Genomic DNA, 26651 nt, shown 5'->3' on the forward strand with positions numbered 1-26651 from the left:
CCAGCCTGACAGTAGAGATGCAAAGAGTTAAGGTGAAGCTGCCGTCTGATAGCTCTGTTGGCAGAGCAAAGGCTAGCAGAGTGCTCTAACCCTTGATCTTCTCAGGCTTAAAACAGAAACACTGCCTAACAATGTGGGTGGAAACTCTCAAATGTAAAATCCATTTACAGGTTGGTCTGGCTCCACCCACAGAAAAACCCAAATAGCAGTGGCTTCAATGAGACAGGGGTTTAATTTTATTTTCTCACATTAAAAAAAAAAAATGCTGAACATAAGTAGTCCAGGGCTGGTATGTCAGCAAAGACCCAACCGTCTAGCTTTCTGTTCCCCATTCTCAGGGGATGAATCTTGTCTGCATGCTCCCAGGATGGCTGCCTGAGCTCTAGCCATCACACCCCAGTTCCAGGAAAAAAGAAAGGAGAAAATGAAGGAACTGCCCGCTGAATCCCCATTAATGACCTTTTCTGCAGGTGCCTCCCGACACCATCCCCGCACATCCCCCCTCGCGAGGGCAGCAACTGTCTTGTCCAGCCTGTTGTTCCCAGTGACACTGGGGTTCGGGGAGTAAGGAGGCAAAAGGGAGAATGAAGCCTGGCTTGGTGACCTGCAGTCCCTGCTTCCACCAGTGCTCAGGCCAGAGCAGTCGCTGTAAAGGCTCAACCAAAAACGAGAATGGGCTGTGGGAAGCCCCGTGAGGGTGGCCTGCAGCAAACCAACCACCACCTGCCGTGGGTACCTCTCGTCCCTCCTCCAGGTCTCCCAGCTCCCCTGGGGAGAGTGGGGCGGGGGAGACCGAGGACTTGGGTTGTGCTTATTTTTCAGCTGTGCCCGCAGTATGCGGAAGTCCCAGGCCAGGGGTGGAACCCGCACCATGGCAGCAACCTGAGGCATAGCAGTGACAGTGCCAGATCCATAGCCAACTGAGTCACCAGGGGCCTCTGGGACTCGTGTCTTTAACACATGGTCCTGGCTGAGTTGTTTTTACTTTTGTAACTTAAAAGATGACCCCTGTGAGCACAGAAAGGGAAGGAAACACAGACAGGCCAAGCAGAGCACACCCCAGCTCCAGCCTGAGGCCGCGACGCTCAAGGCCTCCCCGTTGCGGGGTCTGAGCCGCCTTTCTCCTGGTCAGAGACCTTCTCTCCGAATGACTGGGGTGGGGCGGGGGCACTCCAGGAGGCCAGCTTTGCCCAAACAGCCTGAGCAGACCAGCCGGCCTCTGCCTCCAAAACAAGCCAAAGAAGCAAGGGCACTAGCACCTGGGCTGCCGGCTCCTTAACCGCAGTCACCTGGGGCGGACTGCTGCCATCCACACCCGACGAGCCGGCTCTGGGGAAGCAGGATGCAGAAATCCAATTACGACAGCTCCTCAAAGGCAAGTGCCCCCCCAGCCTGCCCAGGGCCGGGGGGGGGGGCGGCAGGGAAGGGGGCTGGCTCTCGTGCCAGGCCCTCGGGCCATCAGGAACCAGGTGCACCCACAGGCAGAGAGGACGCCAGGAATCTGCTGCTCATCTGATGCCCAGGGGGCAGGCGGCACCCGAGGAGGCTTCTGAGCTCTCAAGAGGGCCACCAGCCGAGGCCGGGCCACGACCAGGAAGAGGGCCGCTCTCTACGGAGCAGGTGTGCACACCACCCACGGGCCCCCCCCAACCGGCTCTGACACCGGAGGCCGACCCTACAGGGCAGCCTGCCCGGTCGGCCACTGGAGGGCACAGTGGCGGCGAGGGAGGCCGGCCCTCGGGGCCTCTGCCCGTCCCTTCGCAGCCTCTTCTGCCTGCGGGAGCTCCTGCCACCCGCTGCCCCTGCCTGCGGGCTGGTGGAGACAAGGGCTCCCCGCTCGTCCGGTCCTTGAAGGGGCCCCTGTGCGCCCTCTTTAGTTAAACCCTCCGCTGACAGAGAAGCAGGGAGCCAAAGCGGGTCTCACAAGACCTTTAGTCGCCACCCCCCTGGGCACGAGGCCGCGCTCCGCAGCGGAGGCCCGGCACCCACAGCACTAAATACACCCACGAAGACCGCGCTCTGTCCGAAGGCGGCTCTGCCCGAAGGCGGCTCTGCCCAAAGGCGGCTTCCTCTCCCTCAGCAGACCTGGATCATCATGGCTGTCACCATGCTGTCGAAGGCCCTGCAAAGACAAGAGAGTCGTCGGCCACGCGGACCCAGGCCCGCCACCCCCGCCGGCGGAGGAAGGGATGTCGGCTCCGAGGCCCAGAGGAGTCCACGGGGCGAGGCCAGGATGTGCGTGCTGCCTCGCCAGGCGCTGAGCACCTGCATCTGCGGCCTCATCCCTGGGCGCTTCCCGGCGGTGCTGCCCTGGCTGGTCGCCAGGCAGGGGGAGGACCCAGGATGTCCCCACACACAGTTCGCCACTGAGGGAGGCCTCCAGGAAGGACCTGGCTGGGGTCAGCTGCTGGCTAGGAGCGGCCCCTTGGGCACTGTTCTGGGGATGGAGGCAACTGCCGGGAGCAGGTGTGGAGTGCGCCGGGGATGCTTCGCTGAGAAGCGTCTTTGTGACGCCGATCTTAAGCCTGCGTTTATGGAAGGCTGTTCCGAAGATGCCTGCAACCGGATCTGCTCCTTGGCCAAGTTCAACGCCAAAGACAAAACCGGGCAGCGGCAGGAGGCTGTTTTCTCCCAGAAGGTTCCTGTCCCTGTGCCTGGGCCTCACCGGGATCTGGGGAGGCGCCCCCGTCCCTGCTGGGCGCCCCTGGGAAACGGGATGGGCACGCTCCACCCCCGCCCTCTCCCCGACCCTGTCTGCCGTGTGTGCAGGGCCGCCCCGCAGGCACACACGCACCTGGACTGAATGCGGTCGCCCGGCGTGTAGAAGGGGTTGCACATCACGTCGGTGTAGGAGCTGTGCAGCTTCCGGAACATCTGCAACAAGAGCCAGCAACGTGTGAAATTCTCCCGTACACACGGCTGCTGCCACACGTGGGGCTTGTCGCTTTAACGAAACAAGGAGGGCAAGCGGAGCGGCCAGGCGCCCGCCGCTGCCCGCACTCACGCTCCGGATCTCATTGTCTCTGAGCGCCGTGTTGGAAGAATCCACCACCATGACGAACTTCACCTTGGAGTTGGTCACGTAGCCGTAGCTGCACCGCTGGTTAGGGAACATGCTGTTCACACAGGGACCCGGTGACAGCCTGCATGCAGCATGGTATCACCGACCGTCTGTGACATCGCCCGGCCCCACGGCTGCCCGGGACACACACGACAGCCTGCAGTACGGCAAGTGCCCCAGACAGGCCCATCCCCCAGTGCCAGGACACGGGATGACGCAGGTATGACTAGACACTTCCTTGGGGCAGCTTCTGATGGTGACCAGAGAAGCAACAGGCAGGCAACTAAGGCCTGCCATGACTCACACCCGGGGCAACCAGCCCAGAGCCCGGGGCCCTCGCCCTCTTTCTGAATCTCTTCCCCACCGGGGAGTATTAACTGCAAACCGGAGCTGGCACCAATTAGGTGAGTCCTGCCTAAGGCACCCACGCCTCTACAGGCCACTCTGTCTCGTGGAACAGTGGATCCTGGGCAGTGATGCTGGGTGACCTACGTGACTGCTTGTGGGAGTGTCTTTGAGCTCCACGGGTTTCGAGCCCTCTGTCCCAAGACCTGGTCAAGCTTTTCCAGTGACTCAGAGGGCTGGGCCGGACAGTGAAATGAGTGAACAATCACCCCTTGCTCAGGAGGCAGTGTCCCACCGAGAAGGCACTGCAAAGATTCCTGGCAGGCAGGCCGGAAGTAGCAGAGTGCCCAGTTCCTCCCCACACCCTGGGGACAGGTGCAGGTTGTCCCAGTTCTCCAGGCAATTAAAGCCTGGCTAGTCCCCTATCATCCTCATTAAAGAAAAAAAGGAGTGAGGTGTTAATTGGCCGCAGGCTGCTCTCATTCCCCACTGGCCAAAAGCACGCATCTTTTTTTCCTTTCCAAGGGGGGTTAGGAGATGCTTTTCAAGGTGACCTGAGGCTGCAGTGCAGCCCACAAGGGCAGGGAGGCCCCAGACTCGAGCCGCTGGCATCAGGATACACCTTGTAGTCCTCCGTGGGGTAGAGGAGGCCCAGGTAGAGCTCCCTCTGGTCCACCAGCGCCTTCCCCATCGCGGAGATCTTCTCGTCCACCACGTCCAGGGACGTGTGCAGCATGTAGTGGAACTGGAGCTCGTTCTCCGTGGGGACGCTGCGGATGTAGAGAGGGTAATTCTGCAAGAAAGGATGCCGGCGGCTGGAGGGGCGCGAATCCACCCTGGGTGTACCCGGAAAGCAAGGCCAAGGGCACTCAGGAGGGAGGACCGGCCAAGTGCCTGTGACCAAAAGAACATGCGCTTGCTCCCCCAAACCCACTGCCTAATCTTCCAAGCTGCTGTGGGCACCGCCTTCAGGGAGCCAACCTAATCCGTGGGGGTTTCCAGCCTACCTGCCAAGGGGCATCATGAGGACGGGCAGACAAAAAAAGGACAGCTCTGGAAAGTGGGTTTGAGTGCAGTCTGTCACTCACCTTCACCTTCTGTGTGGAGAGCCCCGTCCCAGCACGTGCCCTCCTCTGGGCCCTGGAATACTGCCCGCTTCCCGCCATGCCAGCTACTGCAGTCTTGTGGCCCGGGGGGAAGCACTGACAGCCTCCCCCTCTACACCCTTAAGGCTTGGCTCCACCCTCCTTTCATCTCTGCACAGCCATTTCCCACCAACCTAACCTGAGAGTTAAGAGTGTCTTCCCAGGCTCCACAGGCCACGATTCACTGCTTCTGTCCCCAGCCTGGCACCGCACAGATAGAGCAAATACAAGGCTGTCCCTACCCCAATAAGGATGACACGGGGAAAACAGTCCAGAAACCCACCCACAGATAAACCTGGCACATGCCAGAGGGCTGCCAGCACTAAAGGAGCTGCAGGGAACCTGCTTCAGAGCCGGGTCTTACAGAAGACCCAGGAGACTTTGTGCAGGAGCAGCGCGCGGATGGCCACGCAGCTCAGTCTTAGGATTCAGAAACAGCTTCTAGAAGAAATCTATGGCGCCCGGTAAAGGGATGGGAATGGGGCAGGGGGAGGGACGGGTTCCAGGTGCAGAGGCCGGATGCGAAAGCGCAGAGCCTGCCCGGGAGCTGCAGGTTATTCCGTTGGTTGGAGTGGAGGGCGTGTCGGTGGCACAGGGAAGGAATTCAGACAGAATCCTAAGGTCATGAAAAGCCACTGTTGAGGTTTCAGGCAGGGGTGCGCCACGGCCTGATTCGGAGAAGGGACAGTCGATGGTCCAGGGTGATGGCCTGCACGGCGGGAGCGCACAGCGCAGAAAGATGGACAAAAGTGGACGTCGAGAGTCGGGAGCAAGAATCCACAGAGCCAGCGGACGGACGGACGGCCGGGCGGAGCGGGGGCCCGGACGGAAGAGGAGGGCCCGGCCTGTGACGCTCCGGTAGCGGCAGGTGCAGGCCCGGGCGGCACCTCCCCTGGGCCCGCCCCTGGCCTCCGCGAAGCCCCCGGGCCCCCCTCCCGAGCCCTCCGGGCAGGGAAGGAGGGGAGGCGGAGAGCGAGGCTGGCGCGGAGCGGGCCGGCCCGCCTGCGTACGCACCTCCTTAGCGATCACAGCCACGCACACCGCCATGTTGGGAGCCCCGCCGGCCGCGTCACGTGACGACGCCGGTCACGTGGCAGACCCGGCCCCGCCCCCCGCCCGCCCGCCCGGAAGAACCGCCTGCTTGGCTCGCCGGGTGCCCGCGGTTCCTGGGCTCTTCGGCGCTGGGCGCTGTTGCCATGGCGGCGGTTGCTGCGGCGACTCGGTGGCACCTGCTCCTGGTGCTGAGCGCCGCGGGGCTGGGCGTCACGGGCGCCCCGCAGCCCCCCAACATCCTGCTCCTGCTCATGGACGACGTGAGTGCGGGCGCGGGCGGGGCTCCCGGGACGGCTGCGTTCGGGCGGGGGCGCGGCGGGGGCGGCAGCGCCGGGCCCTGCCACCCGCCACCTGGCCCGTGGGAGAAGCTGAGGTGAGGTGGTCGTGTCCAGGCCGGGCCAAGAGCAGACCCTCCTGCCCTGTCTCCTTCCCTGCCCCTCCCGCGCTGGAAGGACAGACGGCAGCCTAGACCCGCTGGCCGCTTGAGGGCCAGCGCCCCTGCTCACCCTTGTCTCCTCCCACTGCTGGGGTGTCTGGGGCGGGGAAGGTGGGCATTTGCTGACCGTGACCCCAGCCTGCCTTCCCTGAAAGTCGCCTCCCTTTCCTCTGGCTTAGGGGACCTGCCTTGCCAGGGCCTGTCCAGACTACCTGGTCTGGCTGCTCTGGTCCTGCTGAGAATTGTGACCAAAGGTCAGGCCTTTGTGGGATGGGGAAGAACAGAGCCGAGAAATGTCCCCTGTTGGGTGTTTGTAGCCCTGGGCCCGAGGTCACGCGGCTCACCCTGGTGGGCCGGCCCTGAGGTGTCCACTCATCCCTTTGTGAGTTTGTCCCCGTGCTCCTTACCCAGGAAGTCAGAGTGGTGTTCTTTTTCTTTCTTTTTTTTTTTTTTTTTCCTTTCTAAGGCTACACTAGCAGCATATGGAGAGTCCTAAGCTAGGGGTCTCATTGGAGCTACAGCTGCCACACCTACACCACAGTTCACAGCAACGCTGGATCCTTAACCCACTGAGCGAGGCCAGAGATTGAACCCGCAACCTCATGGTTCCTAGTCAGGTTCGTTTTGTCCACACCATGACAGGAAATCCCAGAGTGTATTTTTCAGACACTTTTTTAGGAGTGAAGTGGAGGTTCTGAAATTCGTCCACGTGAGCGTCGGGGTAAAGTGGGGTCGAGGACAGAGCTGGGCTGAGGTCCCATCCCTCTGAGCTGTGGGGGGACTGCAGCCTTTGGGTCTCCCCTCCTTGCTGTCCTGAGGGCTGAGGCAGCGCTTAGGTCCTGCACACAGCTCCTAAGCCTGTGAGTCCAGAGTGGTGACAGTGTCTCTGGGGCCCTGGTTGGCTGCAAGATGAGGTTGCCAGGAAGTCCAGGGCGAGATTGGAGGGTTGGAGCCTTCAGCACAGCCTTGACCTCTCGCGGGGAGGGGGGAGGTGCTGGAGCCTGAAGTCCATCACCCACGGCAGCAGTTGGACCAGTCATGGCCGCGTAACAAAACCTCCACAAAAGCCCTCAGCCCTGGGCTTCAAGGGGTTCCAGGCTGGCGGACACATTGCGGCCCAGAGAGGGCAGGGTTGCTCTTCCCACAAACCCCGCCCAGGTCGTCTCTTGTACCTGTTGAGACAGGAAAGAGGTAAACACAGTGCCAGCCTGAGTTCTGGGAGCTGTTCTAGGAAATTATCCAGCTGGGGGAGGTTGTGGGAGCCCGACTTGCAGGAGGCCTGGGACTTGGGGCTGGCATCTGAATTTGGGGGTGGGGGGGTCCTTGTGGGGCTGAGCCCTGACCTGTGAGGGCAGAGGCCAGGTTGGGGTCAGAGGTGTCAATTGGAGCCAGGCTGTTGGACTCCCACATGGGGCCTGGAGCCTGGAAAAGAGGTTGGTGTGGTGCCCCCACCCCCATACTTGGTGCCAGAATTGTTCTGAGTGAAAATAGCCCAGAGTTCCCCAGAAGGCCAGCAGAGATCTCACAGGAGCCTCTGACCGAGGCCGTGAGCCTCAGGTGGCTGCCAGGGGGTCCTGGCTGGTTGGAATTGCGAGACGCTACGTGTGTAAAACACATTGGGTTCCTAAGATGCAGTACAAGAAAAAGACACAGGAGTGCCCACCTATGCAGGTGTAGAGATGGTGCATAGTCCGTGCAGCCGCAGCGGAAACGAATCCAACTAGGATTCATGAGGTTGCAGATTTGATCTCTGGCCTCGCTCAGTGGGTTAAGGATCTGGTGTTGCCCTGAGCTGTGGTGCAGGTCGCAGATGCGGTTCGGATCTCATGTTACTGTGGCTGTGGCGTAGATCGCAGCTGTAGCTCCAGTTCAACCCCTAGCCTGGGAGCCTCCGTATGCCTCGAGGGTACGGCCCTAGAAAGTGAAAAGGAAAGATAAGCCCAGAAAGATGGCAGAGAGACCTCGAGCTGACCTGCTTCTCTCGAGTCGTGTGCATTGAGACTGACAGCTTCCACAGCGGGCTCCATAGCTCATGCCTTGGGAGCCGTTCTGATGGCTGGTACGGGGACCCTGTTTGTGGGTCTCGGGAACGCTGGCTCTGTGTCACTTCCAGCCTCCTTGGAGCTGATGCTCCCAGGCTCGGGTTCCTGCCCTGCCCATTCTCCAAGGTGAAGGCTCACCAGCAAGGTTTGGCCCTGCAGGCCTGCTGGAGGGACGTGTTCTGGATTTCTGGGGCTGAATAGGTACCATGTGTGCCCATAGCCACCTGTTCCCCAGCTGCTGGGCTGCAGGCTCAGCCAGGCGGCTCCCTGGCCTGGTGGAGGCCCTGAGCGGCAGAGCGTGACTGTGTCTTACTCAGGGGCCTGACGCAGGGCCCCTGGCTGGGTGTGCAGGGTGGGGCCCCAGGAAACTGGCACAGCGGGCCAGGAGGCCCAGGGCCTCTCCTGTGCGGTTCCTCCTTGTGGCTTTGAGGTTCTTCAGCAGCTGAGAGCCTGAGAAGTCGGGGAGACCCCTGTCCTGGTCACTGAATGACAAAAAACACATCCGGGCAGCTTTAGCAGCTCCCATCACGGCACAACTGGAAGGAATCCGACTAGGAACCATGAGGTTGCGGGTTCAATCCCTGGCCTTGCTCAGTGGGTTAAGGTTCGGTGTTACGGTGAGCTGTGGCGTAGGTCACAGACACAGCTCGGATCTGGTGTTGCTGTCGCTATGCATAGGCCGACAGCTATAGCTCCTATTAGACTCCTAGCCTGGGAACCTCCATGTGCTGCAGGTGCAGCCCTTAAAAAAAAAGCAGCTTTAGCAGTAGTGGGAACCAGGGCTCTCCTGACCGCACAGCTTCTGGCCTCGGAATCCAGAGCCCCCCACCCCCCTACCAGCTCTGTGTCCCCACGCTGCCTCTGCCCTGGTCATCAGGCTGGGCAGGAGGGCGCACGCTCCAGGGTCAGACCCAGGGCAGGCCCCGGGATGCGAGTTGAGAGGACCCAGAGGAGCTTCAGTGTCCCTGAGTCGTCTCAGTTCTCCAAGGCCAACGGGGATGGGGTGTGGGGACAGGGCTTCCTCCCTGGGCGTCCCCAGCCCACAGGGCCACACCTCAGTTTCCTACTTGTAAAACAGGACTAAGGGGGACCCCCGGGTCACAGAAGCCCGCTCCTGCATCCCCTCGGTGGCCCCATGTAGCAGTGCCCCCATCGGGAACCTCCAGGGCCTTCCATGCCTGCGGACATGAATACGCCCAGGGCCTGGTGCCTTTGTCACCAGAGTCTTGAAGTCCCCATGCAGGAAAGGAGGGGCCACGGCAGGAGGACGGCAGGCCCTTGGTTCCGGCTGGCCTTGTGTGGCGGACGGTCCCCTGGGAGGGCAGAGCACCCCTTACACTGTGCGGGGGACCCCCGGTGCTGGGGAGGGTGGTCTCACGGAGCCCTATAACCCTGCACGGTGGATGTTAGCAGCCCTGTTTTTACAGCTAAGAAAGCCAGCCAACGAGTAAGTAGAATCTGAGCAGGAAAGAGTTAACCCGGCAGGCCAGGGACTGCGCCTCAGGCTCACCCGGAAGCAGGTGTGCCCGTGGCGGCCATGTGGAACTTGAATTTGGGGAGTAGCCTGGCAGCCCCTGGTAAGAGGGGCTCCCTGTGCCTACAGGGTTTCTGGAAGTGGTGGGATTTGTGCTGAGCCCCGCCTTCCTCCTGGGAGGCTGGGTTCGGGTGGTGCCCAGCGGAAGCTGCCCGCTTGACCAGTCTCTCCGCCTCTCTCTGCTGCTCCTTCCTGGCCCGAGCAGGAGGGAGGCAGCCCCCCCGAGCCCCGCCTGCCTTCCTTCCCTCTGCCATGCTTCTCTCAGACAGCTTTCACTCCAGCTCTTGCTGTCAGAGAAAAGCTGTCTCGGCAACCTCAGAAGAAACCAGCTCCAGAGGAAGCCCAGCCGGAAGGGTCTTTTCGCACCCGCGGCACGTGGAGGTTCCCAGGCTAGGGGTCCAATTGGAGCTGCAGCCGCCGGCCTATGCCAGAGCCACAGCAACGGGGGATCCGAGCTGTGTCTGCGACCTACACCACAGCTCACGGCAACACCAGATCCTTAACCCACAGAGCGAGGCCAGGGATTGAACCCGCAACCTCATGGTTCCTAGTCGGATTCGTTAACCACTGCGCCACGACGGGAGCTCCCGGAAGGGTCTTTGAGAGCAGAGTGTGCGTCCAAGGGCAGAGGCCCCGAGTTGGCTCTCGGACCCGCACATTGGGGTGGGCGGGAGGCTGGGAGACAGGAGGCGCAGCACTGGGGGCGCGTGGCGCTTCCTCCTCCAAGGCCGCAGCACCTGATGGAGGGCGCGCCGTGGGAGTCGCTGACCAGCGCAGGGGACATTGAGAGCTGCCGCAGACCTACCTGGGCCCGTCGTGGGAAGGCGCGGACGCTCGGCCCCCGTGCACGACCCAGAGCTGCCGGCCCCCGTGACCGCAGCGGGCCGGCTGTGTGGGACTCGCGAGGCCGCCCGCGTCTCCGGGTTCTCCGGTTGGTCCACCACCTGCTCATCTTGGTCCAGACCTGCGCCCTCTCACGGCCCGAGCCTCGCCCTTGGCCGGCTGAGCAAGGCCCACGAGTCAGGAGAGCGTTCAGAGGCCCCAGAGGGCCGAGAGTGGCCGGGGCCCGCCAAGCCTCGCAGGGCGGGGGCCGCGCTGTCCCCCTCTGGGAAGGTGTCCCTTCCGTGACCGTTCACCCGGGCAGCGGGCGCGGCCCCCTTCGCCATGTGGCGCAGCCGTCACCAAGGTCAGCTTTGGGAGCTGTTCATCGCCCTGGGAAGAAGCCCCTGTCCCGGCGAGGAGAGAGCCAGCCTGGAGGGAGCCTGGAGCATCCGGAGGGGCCCAGAGGCAGCGTCGCCCACCCACGCCATTGGCTGCAGAGGGAGCTCAGGCAGAGCCAGGCCGCGTTCCCCTGTGCTGTTCAAGTATTTCTTTAGGGTTTTATGATCAGAGTTCTCACACACACGGCAAAGTCAAGAGGCTGTGGCCATTGCACACCTGTCACCTTACCTGGATTCTGCCTACGTCATCTCGTGTCTGTCTGTCTGTCCATCCCTGCCCACGTGCTAACCTAGCGGGCCACCTGGCAAGTTGTATCTTGGTACAATGCATGTGACACAGCTTTACCCTTGTAACGTGTTTTCCTTTTTGAAGCATAGCTGGTTCCTGGCGCACAGCAGAGTGACTCAGGGCCGTTCTGTTTCCCGTTCTTTCCGCTGTGGTTTATCACAGGGTGGTGACTCTAGTGTCCTGTGTGATGCAGGAGGGTCTTATTGTTTATCCATCCTATTACCCTTTTTTTTTTTTAATTGGTCTTTTTAGGGCCACACCCAAGGCATATGGAGGTTCCCAGGCTAGGGGTCCAATCACAGCTGTAGCCGCTGGCCTACGCCACAGCCACAGCCACAGCCATGCCAGAGCCGAGCCACCTCCCCTGCCCCAGGGCTCCTTTGCTCCTGGCTCCTGGCCTCCTCCCTCCGCCTCTGCCCCGTCCTGAAGGCCTGGCCTCCTCCTGCGTGGCTACCTCGTCTCTGTGTCCCCCCGTCGCTGGTTTAGGGCCATCCCACCCCGTGCGCCCTCGTCTTAGCGAATTACGTCTGCATCTCCAGGTGAGGTGACAGGTTCTGAGCACACAGTACATGCGGGGTGGGGCTGTTCTGACCAGAACCAGATGGACGGACTTCATCGCAGTTCCTGCTGGTCAGTGACGACGCCGGGGCTGAGTCCTCTGGGCTGTGCGTCCTGCCGCTGCGCTGTGCACGCGCTCTCTGGGGCCGGGTGGCCCAGTTCTCTGGGCTCTCGTGGCCTCGCTGGCTTAGCTTCACGGGGCCTCACCAGTGGTTTGAAATCTGAATTCATGTGACAGAGTAGGATGGCCCCTCTGTGTGTGGAAGCCAGAGCAGGCTGTCCTGGTGCCAGCACCCTGTGAACTCGCCGAGCAGGGTCGGGCGGGAGGAGGCGGGCGGCTGATGGCACACAGGCTGCATACGGACCGCGCCCTCGGGGCGCTGCGCTTCGCTGTGTTCTGATCCCTTCCCCCAGGCGGGAAAGGGTCACCCCACCTCTGCGTGCTCTTCCCTGCAGATGGGGTGGGGCGACCTGGGGGTGTACGGAGAGCCTTCCAGAGAGACCCCGAATTTGGACCGGATGGCCGCGGAAGGGATGCTGTTCCCCAGCTTCTATGCGGCCAACCCCCTGTGCTCCCCATGTGAGTGCGGCTGGAGACATGGAGGGCGGGCGGGGGCACCACTGGCACCAAGGGCTCAGAGCCTGAGGCGAAAGTGTCAGCTTTGGGAGTTCCCGTTGTGGTGCAGCGGAAACGAATCACTAGGAGCCATGAGGTTAACCCCTGGTCTTGCTCAGCGGGTTAAGGATCTGGCGTTCCGTGAGCGGGGGTGGAGGCCAGCGGCTACAGCTCCGATTCGACTCCTAGCCTGGGAACCACCGTACTTGGCATCGAGCCGAGTACAGTGGCTGGTTCAGGGAGGCGCGTGGCCGGGAAAGTGATTGTCCGCCGTGTGCGGGGGGCCACGCAAGGCGGGGCCGCGTGTCCCCCTCCCACCCCGGGGAGCCTCTCTGAGCTGGAGGAGAGGTGACCCCGAGGGAGCAGCGCATGGGGGGCCTGAGGGCAGGACTCGGAAGCTGCTCAGGGCCAGCCTCGGGCCTGACGCGTGGCTCATGGTTTCTGTTGTGTCACCTCCGTGCAGCCAGGGCGGCTCTGCTCACCGGACGTCTGCCCATCCGCACCGGCTTCTACACCACCAACGGGCACGCCAGGAACGGTAGGCTGCACCCGGGACTGACAGGCGGGGCGTTGGTCACCTGTCCTCGGGGTGACTTGGCTGCTCGCGAGTGCGCTTGTCGTGCCGGGGCGCGGGCTCTGTCTAGTTATAACTCACCTTAAAACAGGCCACACAGCTTCCATCAAAAACCATGTGGTTTTGGAGCTCCCTGGCAGCCTAGTGGTTAAGGACTTGGATTTGTCGCGGCCACAGCATGGGTTCAGTCCCTGGCCCGGGAACTTCCATGAGCCTTGGGCGAGGCCAAAAATACCCCCAAACCAGAAAACCCCACAGCAAGTGTTTTAGGCAAGTGGGGGGGGGCCGGCCTCCGTCCCAGCTGCTCCCTGTCCTGGGGGTGGGGCAACATGGCCTTCGTGTCGGGCACACCCCCCCCCTGGGCCCGCTGCCCGTGTGGGGGCGGCTGTCCACCCTGAGACCTGGGGCGGCCGCAGCGAGGTCAGCGCCCACGACCAGGTGGGGTTGCAGGGCCCTTGAAGGAAGCGCGTCCTGTCGGAGCACGTGTTCCCGAGACCTGACGTGCAGCCCCCCGCCCCCGACTGCCCTGGCAGCCGTGGCGAAGGCAAGGAGAGGCCGGAAGAGCCAGAAAGTGCCCCAGCGCCGCCGCCCCGACCAGGGCTCTGCCCCTGGAGCCTGGGGGTCACGCGCTGTGTGGCCCCGCAGCCTACACGCCACAGGAGATCGTGGGCGGCATCCCGGACCCAGAGCACCTGCTGCCGGAGCTGCTGAAGGGCGCCGGCTACGCCAGCAAGATCGTGGGCAAGTGGTGAGCCCACCCTGCCAGGCCGGGCGCGTCCGCACGGGCTCCTCACCAAACCGAGCCCCTCGGGAGCCCCTCGGGTGGGACGTGGGCTCCTTGCATCCCGGGTCCACTCAACTGTCCAGAGCGTCCCTTACATGCGGCAGGGCCCCTGGGGCCTCCCGTCACAAGGCGGGGCGTTGGCTGTGGCGGCACCACCGAAGGGGCCGTGTTACTGCACACGCGCCATCACGGGTGACACGTCGGCACACGCAGGGCTCTGTCCGGCAGCAGGTGGAGGGTGGCCGTGAGCTGTGGAGTCACCAGGACCCCATGACCACAATCATAAAAGACCTCATTGCGACACACAGCATCGCGCTGGTCTTTGGTTGAGGGCGTTAAGCGGCTTCTCTCCTTGGGGGCGCCCGAATGTGCAGCCCTGGATGTTGGTATAAAGGTCTTCTCCCCTTTCCTGAGCAGTGGAGCCCTTGGAGACAAGCAAGCCCGCTTCCTACAGGAAGCCTTCCCTGATTTTCCAGCCCTGGTTGTCTCCCCCTCACCGCCGCTGGCTCCGGGCCCTCCCCCCCGACCCCTCTGCACTCGCCTGCACGGCCTTCGCAAGGGCAGGCGCCTTCTCAGTGCCTCTCGGGGACCACTGCTCTGTGCTGCTGACAGGTCATGTCCTGGGGACCTGGCCGTGTCCCAGTGTGTGACCGTCGACTGGAGTTTAAGGGACTGTGCAGGGAGGGGCGGGGCCCGCGGCACCCAGGCCGCACACGCGGGGCTGGCTGTGTTCTCTGAAGGTGGCGGTTGCTGCTGCTGGGAGCATGAGGCGCCTGTGCGGGGTCCCTGACATGTCTTGGTTCCTGTTTCTAGGCATCTGGGCCACAGGCCCCAGTTCCACCCACTGAAGCACGGATTTGACGAGTGGTTTGGGTCCCCCAACTGTCACTTCGGACCTTACGACAACAGGGCCAGGCCCAACATCCCCGTGTACCGGGACTGGGAGATGGTTGGCAGGTGACAGCTCCCCGCCCACTCGCTGGGCTGGCCCCGCCCCGCCACTGCCGCTTGCTGCCCTGTGGCATATGAGAGCCATGCCCAGGGGGCCGTCCCGGCTGCCCTGGGAGGCCCTGCCCCAGGTGGTGAGGGGACTGTACCTTGGACGGGTTCCCCCCCGCCCGAACTCAGCGCTGTCTGAGGGGCCATCAGCTGTGGGACCGACCTGGTCTGGCCCGTGGGCAGCTGCAGGCAGCTGGGTCTTTCCTGGCTCTTCTTTCGTTGCTGGTTTGGTTGTGGGGGGAGCTCACCACACGTGCTGCTGGGCTGTAGGTCACATGCTCAGCGCCCCCGGCCTGGCCCTGGAGACCACAGACCCGTCCCTCTCTCTCTCGCGGGCCCTCCTGTGTGACACAGGGCTCCCATGCTTCTCCCAGACAGCAGGGTTGCCGGGCGCCAGCCTCAGTGACCTTGACGGGATGTGGGCAGGAGCTTCCAGGTGCCTGGTTTGGGTCCTGACCTGAGCATTTTTTTCTCTTCTATAAACAAGGCCTGTGGCTTTGCTCCCGAAGTCAGGGAGAGGGGCTTTCCTGCCCTGAGGTCGGTGTCTGAACTGTTTTCAGGTTTTATGAAGAATTTCCAATTAACCTGAAGACGGGAGAGTCGAACCTCACTCAGATTTACTTGCAGGTGACGGGGCCTCCTCCTCGGACGGCGGCCGGGGCTGGGCTGGCTCCGGGCGGGGAGGGCGCCTCGGGCGGAGGACGACGGCGGGTCCTTCTCCTCAGGAAGCCCTGGATTTCATTAAGAGGCAGCAGGCCGCCCGCCGCCCCTTCTTTCTCTACTGGGCCATCGACGCCACCCACGCCCCTGTGTACGCCTCCCGGGCTTTCTTGGGCACCAGCCAGCGAGGGCGGTGAGTCCCTGGCCGCAGAGATCTGGACTCCTGGGTCGGGGGGTCGGGGGGCCGGCTGTGCTCCCTGCAGTTAGGGTCCAGCCGCTGTCCGGTCGCGGACACCCCCGGCCCCTGCCGCCCGTGCTGGCTCTCCCGCAGGTATGGGGACGCCGTCCGCGAGATCGACGACAGCGTCGGGCGGATTGTGGGCCTCCTCCGGGACCTGAAGATCGCGGGAAACACCTTCGTCTTCTTCACATCTGACAACGGAGCCGCCCTCGTTTCTGCGCCCAAACAAGGCAGGTGCTCGAGCAGATGAGGCTCCGCTCGGGGCCCCTCGCCCCCCACCTCCTGGCCGAGCATAGAGGGGCGCCCCTGGCGGGGCCGGCCTGGGCCTGGTCCCACGGGAGCCCAGCACCCAGGCTCCGGGGAGCACCCTCCCTCCGGAGGGAGAGGCACCTGCAGACGCCCACCCCAGGCCCCTCGCCGGAGCCGGGCTGGGAGGGAGAGCTTGGACCCGCGGCTGGAGGCCGAGTCACAGCCCTCATCCTGTCCTGGCTCCGTCCCCGGCTGGCCCTGGGAGCCAGGCTCCCCGGCCGCGTCTTCGTTCTGATCTCAGGTGTGACACGGCGTCTGTCGTCACGTGTCCGGGTCAACTGCACCTTTTTCTGTGTTTGGGGGCCTCCCTTCACGAGGGAGTCGTGACCCTCCAGCAGCCAGGCTGGGCTTGATGTCACCCCCCCAGAAACACGCTCACGTGGGCTGCCGTGTCGGGAGGGAAGGCGCTGAGCCTCAGCCCTGAAGTGCTGGCCATGGGGGGGCTCGGAGCTGCTGGAGCAGCGTGGGGGCTGCTCTGGCCCCCGGCCCCGCCGTGTGCACCGCTGCCGGCCTGCAGGCCTCCTCGATGCCCTGCGCCCCTGGGGCCTCTCAGCCCAGAGGTGACCCATGTTCGCCATCCCATTCTTCTTAAAGAGGCCGGGGTCCCCGCAGGGCCCTGAGTCACTGTGACACCTCTGGAAGGAAGGTCCCAGGCAGCAGGAGCCCCCACAGGGGTGGGCCTGGGGGGATCCCGGGGGCAAAAGGGCTAAGGGGTCTCCAGGACAGGCAGGGCACAGCAGGCTCAAGCGGAGAGGGGGCTGCGGCGGGCAGGCTGGCAGTTTAGCAGTGGGAGAAGCTCTGGGCACCCGGCCCCCGCTGGAGAGGGAAGCAGGAAAGAAGCGGGCTCTCGTCAACCTCTGGCTTGTGCCCCTCACCGGCCCTGTGCTGACTGGCACGTGGGTTTCTGGGTGCCAGGGGTCACTGACCTCAGGGTCCCGAGGTTGCGGAGTCTCGGGTAGCTTAGGCTGGCAGAGCCCAAGCCCCCTCTTGTCCTGCTCACGGGGCTCCCCTGTGAGCCGGGACCACGCGGCGGCCTGTCCTCTGCCCCTGGCATGGCTCAGAGTGGCCGTGTTGGAAACGCAGGCCTGGGGGCTGGTGCCTTTCACGAGGCCCCCCAGGCCGGGCACACAGGAGACGCTGTGCACGGTGTGCGCAAGGAGCTGGCACCTGCCAGGCGCAGGCAGGACTGTCACGGCCGTGAGGAAGTTTCTGTGTCTTACACTAATGTGTGTGCATGCCCTGTTTGTGCCAGGTTGCTCCCCACGGGGGCATGACCTTGTGACCACAGCTCTAGGACAGTCACCCGGTCAGAGCCATCTCCAGGCGTTCCGACCTTGAATCTGAGGCCTGAGCCCCATTGTCCCCGTGCCAATCTCAGTGCCTCAGAGTTTCAGTATGGTCATCTCTGCGGGGCCGGGCGGGGAGCCAGGAGAACAGACGTGTCCCGAGGGCCAGTGCCTGGCAGGGCATGTGTGGCCCTGGGGACTTGGGCAGATGGTCTGACGGGTGGCTGCCCCTCGCCAGGTGGCAGCAACGGGCCCTTTCTGTGCGGGAAGCAGACGACATTCGAAGGCGGCATGAGAGAGCCTGCCATCGCCTGGTGGCCCGGCCACATCCCTGCTGGCCAGGTGAGTCAGGCCGCCTGTGCCAGGTGTGGTCGCCCTGGGGTGTGGCCACTCGGTCCTGTCGCTGGCCTGCTCCCTACATGTGCTCGCCATGCTCCGGCCACATGAGGCCCAGCTCCACGCTCTCCTCCACGTGCCCTGGGAGGTGGGCAGGGGCTGTCCTGTGGGCATGAGAGCTCCGTCAGTGGCAGAGGCCCCTGGGGTCAGCCACGTGGCGGTTCAGAGCCGGGCTGAGCTGCTCAGGCGTGTTCCCTGCAGGCCCCATCACGGTGTGCCCATGGGTGCCGTGGGCCCTGGCAGGGGCACAGAGCTGGGCAGTAAGGCTGGTTTGGCCACAGAACCTCTTTTCCAAAGTGCGTCTCCCCGGCCGCTGCTTAACCACCGCCCCGGAGACGGCTGCTGCGCACAGGCGTGGACCGTGGGGCTGGTGACCCCGGCTGGTCCCGGTGGCCCGCTGGCTGGCCTTTCCGGCTCCCGAGCCCCTCACTCTGCCCACCCTGGGCCTGGAGCCCACTTGTCACCTTCCTAACCCGGGGCCTCGGTTCAGACCCCGCACAGGGATGGGGGGGTCGTCTGGCAACATGCGTGTTGCTCGTCCCGTGGGTCCTTTGCCCCCTCCGCCAGCAGGAACGCTGCTGCCTGTCCCTCCCCCCGCGAAGCCTCCACGGAACTTTTGAACGGAACACCAGCCTCGTGCCCCCCCGACTAGGTGGCAGAACCAGGGGTGACGGTGGGCTCGCTCACCCACGGAGCGTCTCCTTGGGGAGAGTCCCTGGGCGTGGGAAGCGCTAAGTTGGGGTCCCTCGGGTCGCCTGCCCCAGACGTGCAGGCGTGAATCCACGGAGGCCAGCCAGCAGCCCCCCAGTGGCCCCTCCAGGCCTCCTCCTGCCGGCTCCATGGACTGGGCCGCTGGCTTTGGTCTGGCTCCTCCTCCCGGTGCCCTGCGTGCTGCTCGGGCCCCGGCTTTCATCCTCGTCCGCTCCCACCTGAGCGGGGAAGTTCACGGTCGGCCTAGAGAGGGTGGGCCTGGCCAGGTGGAGCCTGCCAGCATCTCCCTGGTCGGGGTGGCGGGGGCAGGGGGCGCTGTGCCACCTTCTCCCTTCCGTGGGTCCACACGCGGCCCCGGCAGAAGCGAGGACCTGGGAGTCAGGATCCGGTGGAGCCTCCGCTGCTCTGGGGTCAGACTCAGCCCCTGACCTCCCCACGGCCACTCTTCCTGACAGGGCGCGACCCCCTCTGGGTGCCCTGAGCTCGAGGGGAGCAGCCCCGGTGAGGCTGCCGGGGGGGGAGGGGACACGTGTGCACAGGTGTCCTCAGCCGGGGCTGCCTCTGCGGCGCGTGTGGACGTGGCTGGGACGCCCTTTACAGGTGAGCCACCAGCTGGGCAGTGTCATGGATCTCTTCACCACCAGCCTGTCCCTCGCAGGCCTGGAGCCCCCCAGCGACAGAGCCATTGACGGCCTGGACCTCCTCCCAGCCATGCTGCAGGGCCGCTTGACAGAGAGGTGGGTTCCAGCCAAGCCCAGAAGGAAGCGAGGCTGGGGAACTTGGGCACAGGCCGCGTCGCGGGGTGGAAAGGCCTTGCTTCCTGTGATGTCCCCTCCCCTGCCTTGGCCGCAGGTGGGGCAGGGAGCGTCCGAGCCTCAGGAGCCGGGCACCTGTCCAGGGCCAGTTCCTGTGGCTCAGGACCGGCTCCTGTGCTGCTCAAACGAAACGAGTTTCCAGGCCGCCGGGAAGGGGCGCGAAAGCGAAAGCCTGAATGGTGGGGCCAGGAGCGCACAGCTCGCTCTCTTTTCTGTCTCGAAACCTGGTATGAGAGCTTGTCGCCACCGGGGCGGGGCGGGAGTGCCAGCTGTCACAGTCCCTGCAGGCCCCCTGCTGGCCTCCCCTGTGCCAAGGGTGAAGGGGCCGTGGGAGCCCCCAGCCTGGGGACCTCTGCGTTTCTGCAGTGCGGTGTCGCGCTGTCACTCCTGTGGACTGTCAGCCCCGAGCTCGCTGGCAGGCGGGCGCTCCACTCGCCCCCTGACCCTGCCTGTGCCCCGACAGGCCGATATTCTATTACCGCGGCAACACGCTGATGGCCGCCACCCTTGGCCAGTACAAGGCCCATTTTTGGACTTGGACCAATTCCTGGGAGGAGTTCAGACAGGTAAGGGAGCTTGGGCTGCATGGGCTCTTCGTCACGTCCTTCAGGAGACACAGTGGCCGGAGGGACCAGAGGCCTCTGTGCCGTGGCTCACGTGTTAAGGAGTGGGGGGCGGGGGTGCGCAGTGTGGCTGCAAGGACAGCACCCACCCGGCCCGGCCCGTCCAGACGCCTTCCCCAGCCCCCCAGGCACTCGGCGACCCGCTGGGAGGCTGTCGCCGTGTCCACCCAGGTCTTGAGGGTGGAGGCCCGCCTGGTCCTGAGAGGGTTCGGCTGCCCTCGGGCGCGAGGCGTGCGTGGCTCCCTCCCGGGTCTCCGCCCGACCCCTCCCTGCACCCAGGTCCGAGGACACGAGGAAAGCCCGCTGACGCCCCGGAATCAGACGGGAGAGCCGTCATCGGTCGGGAGACTCCTCCGTGCCGGGCTCTGTGCGCAGCTGGGGTGCGCACTGCACGTGGAGGGACCCGGGTCTGGGACCCGGGCGGGTGGGGAAGTGTCGCACGGGGGGGTGCACGTCGGGGTCGGGAAGTGTCAGGAGAGGCCCTCTCGGCACAGGGCTCAGACACGCGACGTCTGTTCCGTAAGGGTGGCTTCTGGGAGCTCCCGCGCTGCTTTGGTCGGCACGGACTCTGGCCTCCTCGAGGTGAAGCCCACGAGGTTCCCTTCTGCAAGCTGTGGGCACCCGGGTCCCTCCCTGGGAGGGCAGCTGGCCCAGCACAGCCCCGTGGTTGGCACCCTTGCAGTTCCGTGCAAGTGCCGAGGGGAGGCCCGCTCGCGGCGCTGATGGCCCTTCCCCTCCAGGGAGCAGGAAGGCTGAGGGGGCGCCTGAGGTCAGAAGGGACCTCGGAGCCACTGACAGCTGCTGAGCCCCAGGGAGGCTCCGTCTGCCCCTTCCAGCCCCTTCCAGCCCATTAACGTGGGAAGGAGAGGCTTCTCCACAGGCCACGTCCCAGGGCACAGGTCTGGGGTCCCAGGTGCAGGGCTCACCCAAGGAGACCCCGTTAGCTTCCCGCTCACCCCTCATCTGGGTGTCTCCCACCCTTCCCCGCATCCCCTCCCCCCCAGCATCCATGGGCCCGCCTGCCCGTGGCCTCCCCTCGTGGGGCGTCTGAGGCCCAGGTGGGGCAGGAGCGGGGTCCACGTGACCACGCAATTCCCGCATTTCCAGACTAAAGCCACAGGCACCAGCTCAAGGGCACGGCCTTCCTCCTCCCGCCAGCAGCCGTGAGAGGAGAGCGGGGCCTCCATCAAGAAGCTCATTTGCTTCGCATCCGGGTTATAATTGGTCTTCTGTCCAGCCTTGGATTCTTCTCCATTAACTGCCCAGCTTTTTTACGCCAAACGGGGCTGTTTCTCCTCCGTTAAAGCCGTTTTTGTTCTCTGGCTGGTCCGCTCCCCTTGGGACCCACCCAGGTGTCCGTCCTTGGCCCATTGCAGCCGGACTGGGAGTCGGCTGCTCAGGGCAGACAAGGGAGTTCACGGGCTCCTCCCCTCCCTGCTTGAGTGACAGGCAGAACGTAGCTGCCCCGTGGACGGCTGTCCGTCCCGCCTCGCGGTGTGAAGGCGGCTGCTCGCAGGCAGGCCACGCTCGTGTCTGCAGGACAAGCAGGGGGCACATCCCTGAGCGAGTCCTAAAGCGACTCCCTGCCCCACCAAAACAGTGCCGAGACCGCAGGGGACAGTCCACGGGGCAGGTCGCTCAGCAGCCCTGGCCGGGAGGGGGAGGCCCCGTCGCACAGGCCAGCACCTGCCGCTTGGCCGCGGCTGCTCGGCATCCTCCTGCGTCTCTTTCAGGGTGTCGATTTCTGCCCCGGGCAGAACGTCTCGGGTGTCACCACCCACTCGCAGGAAGAGCACACGAAGCTGCCGCTCATCTTCCACCTGGGACGAGATCCGGGAGAGAGGTTCCCGCTCAGGTGAGCCGGGGCGGGGAGGCCTCGAGCCAGGCCCGGCCACGCGGCTGCGCCGGACGCGAGAGAGGACACAGGACGGGACGTGGAGCGTGGGGCCTGCCCCCCCCCCAGGGGCGCCCACCCCGGCCCACGGCAGGCCTCGGGCCTGCCACTTGGGGGCCTCCTCGGTGACAGCCCCCTCCCTGGAGCTTCATCCGGCTCCGAGGCCTGCGACCGGGGAAGAGGGAAGACGCTGCCCCCAGTCTTCCAGGACCTCACAGTGCGGCCTTGTTGGAAACGGGCTTTGCAGGTGTAGTGGGGTGGGGTCAGGGGAGAGCTAAGCTTAGAGCAGGCTGGCCCTGAACGCACGACTGGCGTCCCGGTAGCTCGGGCACAGACCGTGTGCCCACAGGCAGAGGCGGACGGCTGCTGCCACGGCAAGGACGCCTGCTGAAGGGAGCCCTCCCTTGGAGCCTCTGACGCCTGGATTTCAGACTCTGGCCTCGGGGACGAGGACGGATCCCTGCCGTTTCAGTGCCTCCCTGAGTCGGGGCCCCGGGCACTCGTGCAGGCGGGAGCTGGGAGTGTCTCCAGGTATCCCAAGTCACAGGAGGTCCCCTGGGGCTGGGGGCCAAAAGCTAGACTGAGGCATCCTGGAAGCAGCCTGAGCCCCTGGTCTCCTGGGACAACCCGGATGTCCAAATTCCCTCGTGGCGCTGTCCCTCCTCCCCAGACTCCAGCTCAGCTCAGCGCGGTTTTACACCCCCAGGGGTCTCTCAGCCACATGTCCCAGCAGCACCTATGCGCTGCTCCTGACTTTTTTCCAGCCAGGCCCCGGTGGGGGCCACCTGCAGCCCCCAGCGCCTTTAGCCCGGCTTGCAGACGGGGCGTGCACTCTGGACGGGCTGTGAGGAGAGGTGCCCTCATCCCGCCCTGATGGGAGGCGGTGCTGACACTGCTTCCTGACACGGTGCCACCCCTGCCCGCAGCTGGCACCTCTGCCCCACCTCGGCACCTCCCGAAATCCTCGGTCACTGGGCCTGCACTCCCCATGAGACCCCGTGACTGTTCAGGGTCGCCGCCCCTATAAGAGGGCCTGGGAGTTCCCGTTGTGGCACAGTGGTTAACAAATCCTACTAGGAACCATGAGGTTGCAGGTTCGATCCCTGGCCTTGCTCAGTGGGTTAAGGATCCAGGGTTGCCGTGAGCTGTGGTGTAGGCTGCAGACGCGGCTCAGATCCCGCATTGCTGTGGCTCTGGTATAGGCCAGTGGCTGCAGTTCCAATTCGACCCCTAGCCTGGGAATGTCCATATGCTGCGGGAGCGGCCCAAGAAATGGCAAAAAAAGACCAAAAAAAAAAGAGGGCCTGGCATGAACACAAAGCCTCCCCAGCTCCTGTCACACCCCTACTTCCCAAAGTGTGCCCTGCTGCACCAGACTCTGGAGAGATGGGACGCGGCTGGTGCCCCAACTGGGACACACGTGGGTGCAAATCCAGGGCTCGGGCACACCAGACATGGTGATTGGGGCAGCTACTCAGAGAGCAATGAACCTGGGCTACAGGGATGAAAAGGAACCCTGAGTGGCTCAGGACGCTGCAGCGCTTGGCAGTGCCCTTGGCGGTTCCCAATGAACAGCAGGCTGAAGAGTCATGTTTGCTGTCCTGGTCACGTGGCTCTGCCTGAACCCTCAATTGCTGGGGGTTCCTGGGGCACACGGCTCCTGCCAGAGCCACGTGGGACAAGGTGGGGCCCAGCCGCAGCCGCTCTCCCCAGAGCTGCTGGATGCTGGACCACAAAACGGAGCTGGTCCCCAGGCTCCCCCACCCGGCCTCCCTGTCCTTCCCTCCACCCTGGTGACCTCGTGCCCCTGTCCCGCAGCTTTGCCAGCACCGAGTACCTGGATGCCCTTCGCAAGATCACCCTGGTTGTCCAGCAGCACCAGGAGTCCTTGGTTCCCGGGCAGCCCCAGCTCAACGTGTGCAACCCGGCAGTCATGGTAAGCGGCTTATGCCTGGGATGCGGCCCCCAGAGCGTCACCTGCACCTTCGACAAGAAGCCCCCTAGGGAGTTTCCGTGAGGGCGTGGGCGGTTCCCTGGCCTCGCTCAGTGGATTGAGGATCTAGTGTTGCCACAAGCTTTGGCGTAGGTTGCATATGTGGCTTGGATTCCGCATTGCTGTGGCTGTGGCGTAGGCTGGTGGCCACAGCTCTGATTCAGCCCTTAGCCTGAGAACTCCCACATGCCCCGGGAGCAGCCCTAAGAAGACCCCCCAAAAAAAAGCCATCTGGAACTGCAGTGAGTCTGGCCCCCGAATGCTTCCCAGAAGCACAGCCTGCCCCACAGGTGCAGGGGTCCTGGGCAGCCTGGCAGGACCCAGCGCCGTGCAGAGCTGATTCCAAAGGCGGGGTGCCTCATGTCCCTCCTGGTCTCACAGGAGGAGCACCAGGGCGCTGGGCCCTCTGCAAGTGTGGGACAAGCCAAATCCTTGTGGGACTGTGGGGTGTGGACGCGCTTGGTGGATGGCCGGGTGTGTGGCCAACGGGTTGGCCACCTCCCAGGTCAGGAACACAGGTCCCTGCCTTGACCGCATCACACCCCATGGGGGCCTGCCCACAGGTCCGTCCTGTAACGGGGCTGTCTGCATGGCCCCCTGTCCCCGCATTGGAAGCTTCAGCAGCCCCCAAACCCGCAGAGCAAAGTCAGTGGCTTAGCCCTGCTTCCAGCCTTCCGGCCCCGCCCTGTCCCCCGCAGACCCGCCTGGCGCTGTGAGCACCCTTGAAGCTGCAGGCCTGGCACAGCCAGGCCAGTTGGAACCTGCTGCCTTGAAGCAGGAAGGGACGGGGCAGTGCAGGGTGGGTGCGTGTGGTGGGGGCACTGAACGGAGGTTGACGTTAGAACGGGGGTGAGGAGGAGCGGAGTGTGGATGGCTGAGGGTGGCCTGGTGGCTGTTGTCCCCCAGGCAGGCATTGCTGCCTGAATTCGCCGTCGTGGAGCAGGAGGTCCCTGAGGTGCCAAGAGCCTGAGAGACCTCTGCCCTTCCGAGCCAGGCTGTCCCCTGGGAAGCAATGTTGTCCCCACCCCAGACCGCCATCTCCCGCGGAGCCGCTTGGTGGCTCACAGATCGGAGGGGTTTTAGTGACGGGAGGGGCGCTGCCGCCACCTCCTGGGCAAGGCGGGAACTGCCGCAGCCCGGCCGCCCCCGAGCCGGGAAAGCGGAGCCCCCTCCCCAAGTGGGCGGAAGACCCCAGTCGGTAGGTTGGGCTCAGGCTCGGAAGTGAGCGCTGCCCCTGGAGAGGCGCACGGCCTCCGCCCCGAGTGGGCGTGTGCGCCGCAAAGCCTCCCCGGTCCCCTGCCCCGCTTGAGTCCTGCTTAGCCCCGCTCGCTTATCCGGAGCAGCCGGCGAGGGCTCCGGTGGTGTCCTCTGCTCCCAGGGCTGCAGCAGACCCCCTCCGTGACGCCAGCCCCGCTTCCTGCGCCCTCGCTGCCCCCCTCTGCTCTGCTTCCTGATCTACATCCGGCCCTGCAGGGTGGCCTGCGTGACCCCAGGGCCACCTGGCACCATCCAGGGCAGGAGAGGGCGTGACCCATGGCTCTCGCCGGCTCCGAAGCTCCGATTCTGTAACACAGGAGCCTCTGAGGGCCTGGCCGGGGACCGTTCTATGGATGACTGTGGACGGGGACACCTGGGTAGGGGGGACGAGGCGACACCACGAGGGCTTCCTCCCCGGGGGCATGAGAGTTCCCTTTCGTTGCGGGGAAAACATCGCCACACAAAGCAGGTGTGCCCGGGAAGGTGCTGGGGAGCCCTCACACAACAAGCAGTCTCTCCCTGGGCATCCGGGCCCAGCCTGCAGAGTTTTCCTTGGGAAGTCTGGGCCAGCGCCTCAGCAGCCTGGCTCCTTCTCTGCTACAGCGGCCGTGGAGGCCGAGGCTGTGCGCAGCTTGCTCACCCCTCCTGTTCAGCAGCAGACGGCCGTTAACAGCGGGCTGCTGGCTGCTGCGCCGGCCTCAGGCGCTGGGTTGCTTCCAGGCGGTGCCCGCTGGCTTGCACCCCACAGCTGTGGAGGTGGGGCAGGAATGGGAACTGCTGAGTCCAGAAGGGCTTAAATTAACTGCATGTTCTCTTTCTGAATTTTCATTCCCCAGAACTGGGCGCCCCCGGGCTGTGAAAAGCTGGGGAAGTGCCTCACGCCCCCGGAATCTGTCCCGGAAAAATGCTCCTGGCCCCACTAGCACCTGCTGGGCTGAAGCCACGTCCGGGATCTCCCCAGACCTGCAGCTGCCAGAGGCTCTGGCCTCTGGGCTCCAGGGCTGCCCTCTGCCCTGCCCAGTGCCAGCCTGCGCCACCTGCAGCCAGCAGCGGGACCTGCAAGGCCATGCCTGCGCGAGCCCGGGCCCTAGAGTCACTCCCTCTCAGCCTGCCGGATTCAGGCTGCCTGATTCTGCCACCTCTGGCCGCCATCAGCCCCTGAACCAGATGCTGCCTGTCTCACAGGCTCCCCCTCTGCTCCACCTGCCTTCCTGGCCGGACCGATCCAGGGCCCAGAGCGTGTGACTTGCTCTGGCTGCCCCAGCAGTCCGTGGTGTCAAGGAGGGTAGCTGTGCCAGTCCTGTGTCACCCCTTGCCATTATGCAGGGGGGGTGCCCTGGCCCCACCCCCCATGATGGGGGTTTGTGAACATGGACGGGGGAGCAGACCAAGATCCTCCCTGACCTGGATCCTCGGCAGCCAAGGCTTCCCGAGGCCGGTGGGGACAGCTGATGCCACCACCTCACCCCTGACGCCAGCACACTCTGGGCCTGTCAGTGCCTCACAGCTGCCCTGCTTGCCCTCCTCCCCTTGAGCCCAGGGTGGCAAAGCTTGACGATGAGCCTGGGCAGGTCTGTGCAGACTCCAGCCACCCCACCCTGAAAGCCTGGGGACCATATTTCCATTCTGCAGGTTGTCAGGCCAACTCTGCTGTTTTTAAGACTTGGGAAATTTTGAAAAAGCAGTTCTAGAATACAGGAACAGGCATTTTAGCTCTGGTTTGTTTTCTTTTTAGTGAGATGCGCTTTGGGGGCAGTTGTTGCCTCTGGTATGGTGGGGGCTGGAGTGGGCCGGGCCAAGCATCCCCCCC

General features: G+C 64.3%; 2 protein-coding genes across 5 annotated transcripts; one reads left to right on the forward strand and one right to left on the reverse strand.

Moving 5' to 3' along the window:
- On the reverse strand, positions 1914 to 5669 carry TRAPPC2L (trafficking protein particle complex 2 like). Of its 2 annotated transcripts, XM_003126802.4 has the most exons (5): positions 5566 to 5669; positions 4027 to 4199; positions 3005 to 3092; positions 2795 to 2874; positions 1914 to 2122 (listed from the first exon to the last, which is right to left on the reverse strand). In XM_003126802.4, exons 1-5 carry the CDS (start codon positions 5596 to 5598, stop codon positions 2077 to 2079), a joined length of 420 nt encoding a protein of 139 aa, XP_003126850.1. In that variant the 5' UTR covers positions 5599 to 5669; the 3' UTR covers positions 1914 to 2076. The 2 variants fall into 2 exon arrangements, with proteins under 2 accessions (XP_003126850.1, XP_013849852.1); XM_013994398.2 differs by having other exon boundaries at positions 2795 to 3092.
- GALNS (galactosamine (N-acetyl)-6-sulfate sulfatase) lies at positions 5700 to 26553 on the forward strand. Of its 3 annotated transcripts, none has more exon segments than NM_213955.1 (14): positions 5700 to 5864; positions 12140 to 12263; positions 12763 to 12837; positions 13519 to 13621; positions 14471 to 14614; positions 15217 to 15283; positions 15382 to 15509; positions 15648 to 15787; positions 17391 to 17494; positions 18860 to 18996; positions 19538 to 19640; positions 21431 to 21552; positions 23410 to 23527; positions 25678 to 26553. In NM_213955.1, coding segments are annotated over 14 exon segments (1569 nt in total). In that variant the 5' UTR covers positions 5700 to 5747; the 3' UTR covers positions 25765 to 26553.

The sequence above is a fragment of the Sus scrofa genome, chromosome 6 (assembly GCF_000003025.6).
Source record: "Sus scrofa isolate TJ Tabasco breed Duroc chromosome 6, Sscrofa11.1, whole genome shotgun sequence".
Classification (NCBI taxonomy): Eukaryota; Metazoa; Chordata; class Mammalia; order Artiodactyla; family Suidae; genus Sus; species Sus scrofa.

Bases quoted from the DNA above. Each gene is read 5' to 3' on its own strand.
- TRAPPC2L (XM_013994398.2), bottom strand. From the start codon at position 5,598: ATGGCGGTGTGCGTGGCTGTGATCGCTAAGGAG. The intron at 4,200-5,565 runs GTGCGTACGCAG...CCTTTCTTGCAG, and splicing joins TGGCTGTGATCGCTAAGGAG to AATTACCCTCTCTACATCCG. The intron at 3,093-4,026 runs GTATCCTGATGC...CCAGCGGTGCAG, and splicing joins CCCACGGAGGACTACAAGGT to CTACGGCTACGTGACCAACT.
- GALNS (XM_021093501.1), top strand. From the start codon at position 12,140: ATGGGGTGGGGCGACCTGGGGGTGTACGGAGAGCCTTCCAGAGAGACC. The intron at 12,838-13,518 runs GTAGGCTGCACC...GTGGCCCCGCAG, and splicing joins CAACGGGCACGCCAGGAACG to CCTACACGCCACAGGAGATC. The intron at 15,510-15,647 runs GTGAGTCCCTGG...GCTCTCCCGCAG, and splicing joins GGCACCAGCCAGCGAGGGCG to GTATGGGGACGCCGTCCGCG.